Here is a 2,473-nt window from a genome sequence, read left to right as displayed (position 1 = left end):
GAAATTGCAAGTAGATAAATAGGGACCACTTCGGTGGGAAGGTAACAGCGTTCCATGCGCCTTGGTGTTTAGTCATGCCGGCCACATGACCACGGAAACGTCTTCGGACAGCGCTGGCTCTTCGGCTTTGAAACAGAGATGAGCACCGCAACCCTAGAATCGGATTCGACTGGCTTTCGAGCAAGGGAACCTTTACCTTTACCTTTAAAAACAATTACACTATAGTATTTTACAAAGCTGTTTAACTTATATGATTGGATTGCATTACAGGTTTGGTAAAAATGTATCCGTGATATATATGAAATGCTATGTTATACTAACATGGATATTTGGATAGTACCTGTGCACCCTAAGGGCTGACTGTCAAGATGTGAGCTGGGGGTTGGTGAAGTAAATATCACCAGAGTAGACAAAATTAGTAATAGCTGAGATCGATTTAACAGTAAGCTCGATGTGAATCTCCTCATTTGAGTCACAAGAAAGACCTGATGAAATCTGTGGGAAGCTAAATGAGTGTTGATGGTGAAAAGCCTTTTTTTGCGGGGAGGCTGTGGTCCTCATGGCCTGCCCTGGATGGCCAAGGCTAGCCTGATTTCGTCAGATGTTGCATGCTAAGCAGGGTCAGCCCCGGCCAGTGTCTGGAAGGGGGACCACCGAGGAATGCCAGGGTCCTGACACAGAGTCAGGCAAGGGCAAACCACCTATGAACATCTCTTGCCTTGAAAACCCTATGGGGTCGCCATAAGCCAGCTGTGACTTGATGGCAAAAAAGTCTTTAATTGGTATCTGTAGGGTTAGCTAATTATTCTTCAGTTCAAAGCAAAAATATTTTTTAAAATATCTAAGTACCTTCAGATTGGAATCCTATTTGTGAGTTGGTCCACCAACAGCAGACATTGCTTGACTTCGATCTGGACAATTGCCCAGGCACACAGACCGTGCTGCTTCTCATTCAGGAAGTTGTCAATTCTCTGGAAGTATCTTTTCACTCTCAGCCTGGTGAGCTGGATGTTCTGACCTCTTGGAGACGGGATGTCATTCTCCATCTCTGCACTCAAGCACCTTCCCAGATGCTGGACTTGCTGGTGAAGTCTGGTCTGGAATGCTGCCATGGAATTCTCATCCCAAGCCGTTTCCGTCCGGTTTTGGTTGAAGGTGCGGATGATCTGTTGGAAGATTTCATGAATGGCCACCTTTGGATTCTCTTCCAGGGACGTTTGGATCTCCTTGAGAATTTCTTGGGTGGCGACAAAGTCTCTCATGTCACTTAGGCACTGGAGAGGAAGGTTTGTTCTCATTTTGCTCTTCAGTAGTCCCAGGCTGTTCTTGGTGGTGGTGGTTAGCTGTACACGAAGACTGGTGCAGCTCTGAGATGAGACCTCACTGAAGAAAAGCATCACTAAGCATATATGGAGCCATCCTTGTGCAAGTATGGCGTTCATGGTGGTATATGCTCTTTGCCTGAGTTCAGAATGCGTGCCTCGAGGAATGACTTCTGGAGCTTGGTGAGTCTTTGAGCCATGTCTTGGCTTTTAAATATTGAGGGATGAAACTGCCCCTTTCCATTCATCAGAATTTTCCCTTTCTTAAAATACTGTACTTTCACTTTTCTCCTTTCCATATGAATGTGAAAATTATGTAGAATAAAAATGCTGTTTTCACAGGGTATTAGTTTTTGAGTGATTTTATTTTTATAGATATATTGGACTAAACTGTGAGTTAATTATTTTTGGGGGAAGTCAAAGTCTTGCTATAACAACTCAAAATTATAAACACTACTTCTGAATTAGTAGTAGTGGGGAACTCAACGTTAAGGGACTATTCAGACGTGTATAAATTGCTCCAAATGGAACCCTGATTGGTAGAACACCTAAGTCTGGTTCACACACACACATATTTATCACAAAGATCTTCTGTTCACACATGCATATTTATCACAAAGATTTGCCCTGTGATCTTTCACCACAGGGTCATTTCTTTTTATCAGATAATACTGCTGGATTTTCTTGAGCAAATATCTTCTCTACCTTACACAGCTCTCATGAAATCCCACAAGACCACATTGCCCTGTTCATCCTCTGACCAGGGCTGCCGAGAGCCACCATGGGCCCCAAACAAAGATTCTGCCTGATCCCTCCCATATGACCCTGCCCCCATATGACCCCGATCCCAACCCAATGTCATAACACAACAAATCACTTTGCGTGCTGTTACCATGAATATATAGTAATAAAAGAATTGACCCGTCTTTCCATCTGTATATTTATGGCAAGCATAACTTATCAGAGAATAAAGCTAGGAGTCTCGAAATTGTCCAACAGCATCAGGATGATTGTGGAAGTTCCAGGGTCAAATCTGAAAGGCATGGGAATATCCTGGCCAAGTTGAGACACACCCCCCCATTTGCAATGGAAGCTATGGGTCTGTATTTGTGGCAGGGATAAATCATCACACAATAATGGTACATGTTTCA

The 2,473-nt window shown here is 43.5% G+C and overlaps 1 protein-coding gene across 1 annotated transcript; it reads right to left on the bottom strand.

Moving 5' to 3' along the window:
* Positions 1-851: 851 nt before the first annotated feature.
* LOC107108157 (interferon kappa-like) lies at positions 852-1,442 on the bottom strand. Its single transcript, XM_015408558.1, has one exon. The coding sequence runs from the start codon at positions 1,440-1,442 to the stop codon at positions 852-854; it is 591 nt and encodes a 196-aa protein (XP_015264044.1).
* Between the last annotated feature and the right edge of the window lie 1,031 nt (positions 1,443-2,473).

This window comes from Gekko japonicus, unplaced genomic scaffold (genome assembly GCF_001447785.1).
Source record: "Gekko japonicus isolate JY-2015 unplaced genomic scaffold, Gekko_japonicus_V1.1 scaffold1344, whole genome shotgun sequence".
Classification (NCBI taxonomy): Eukaryota; Metazoa; Chordata; class Lepidosauria; order Squamata; family Gekkonidae; genus Gekko; species Gekko japonicus.
Note: the sequence above shows the minus strand (reverse complement) of the source record. Positions and strands in the feature narration are given on the sequence as shown.

What these genes read in the sequence shown, in the direction of transcription:
- LOC107108157 (XM_015408558.1), bottom strand. Translation starts at nt 1,442, where the DNA reads ATGAACGCCATACTTGCACAAGGATGGCTCCATATATGCTTAGTGATG.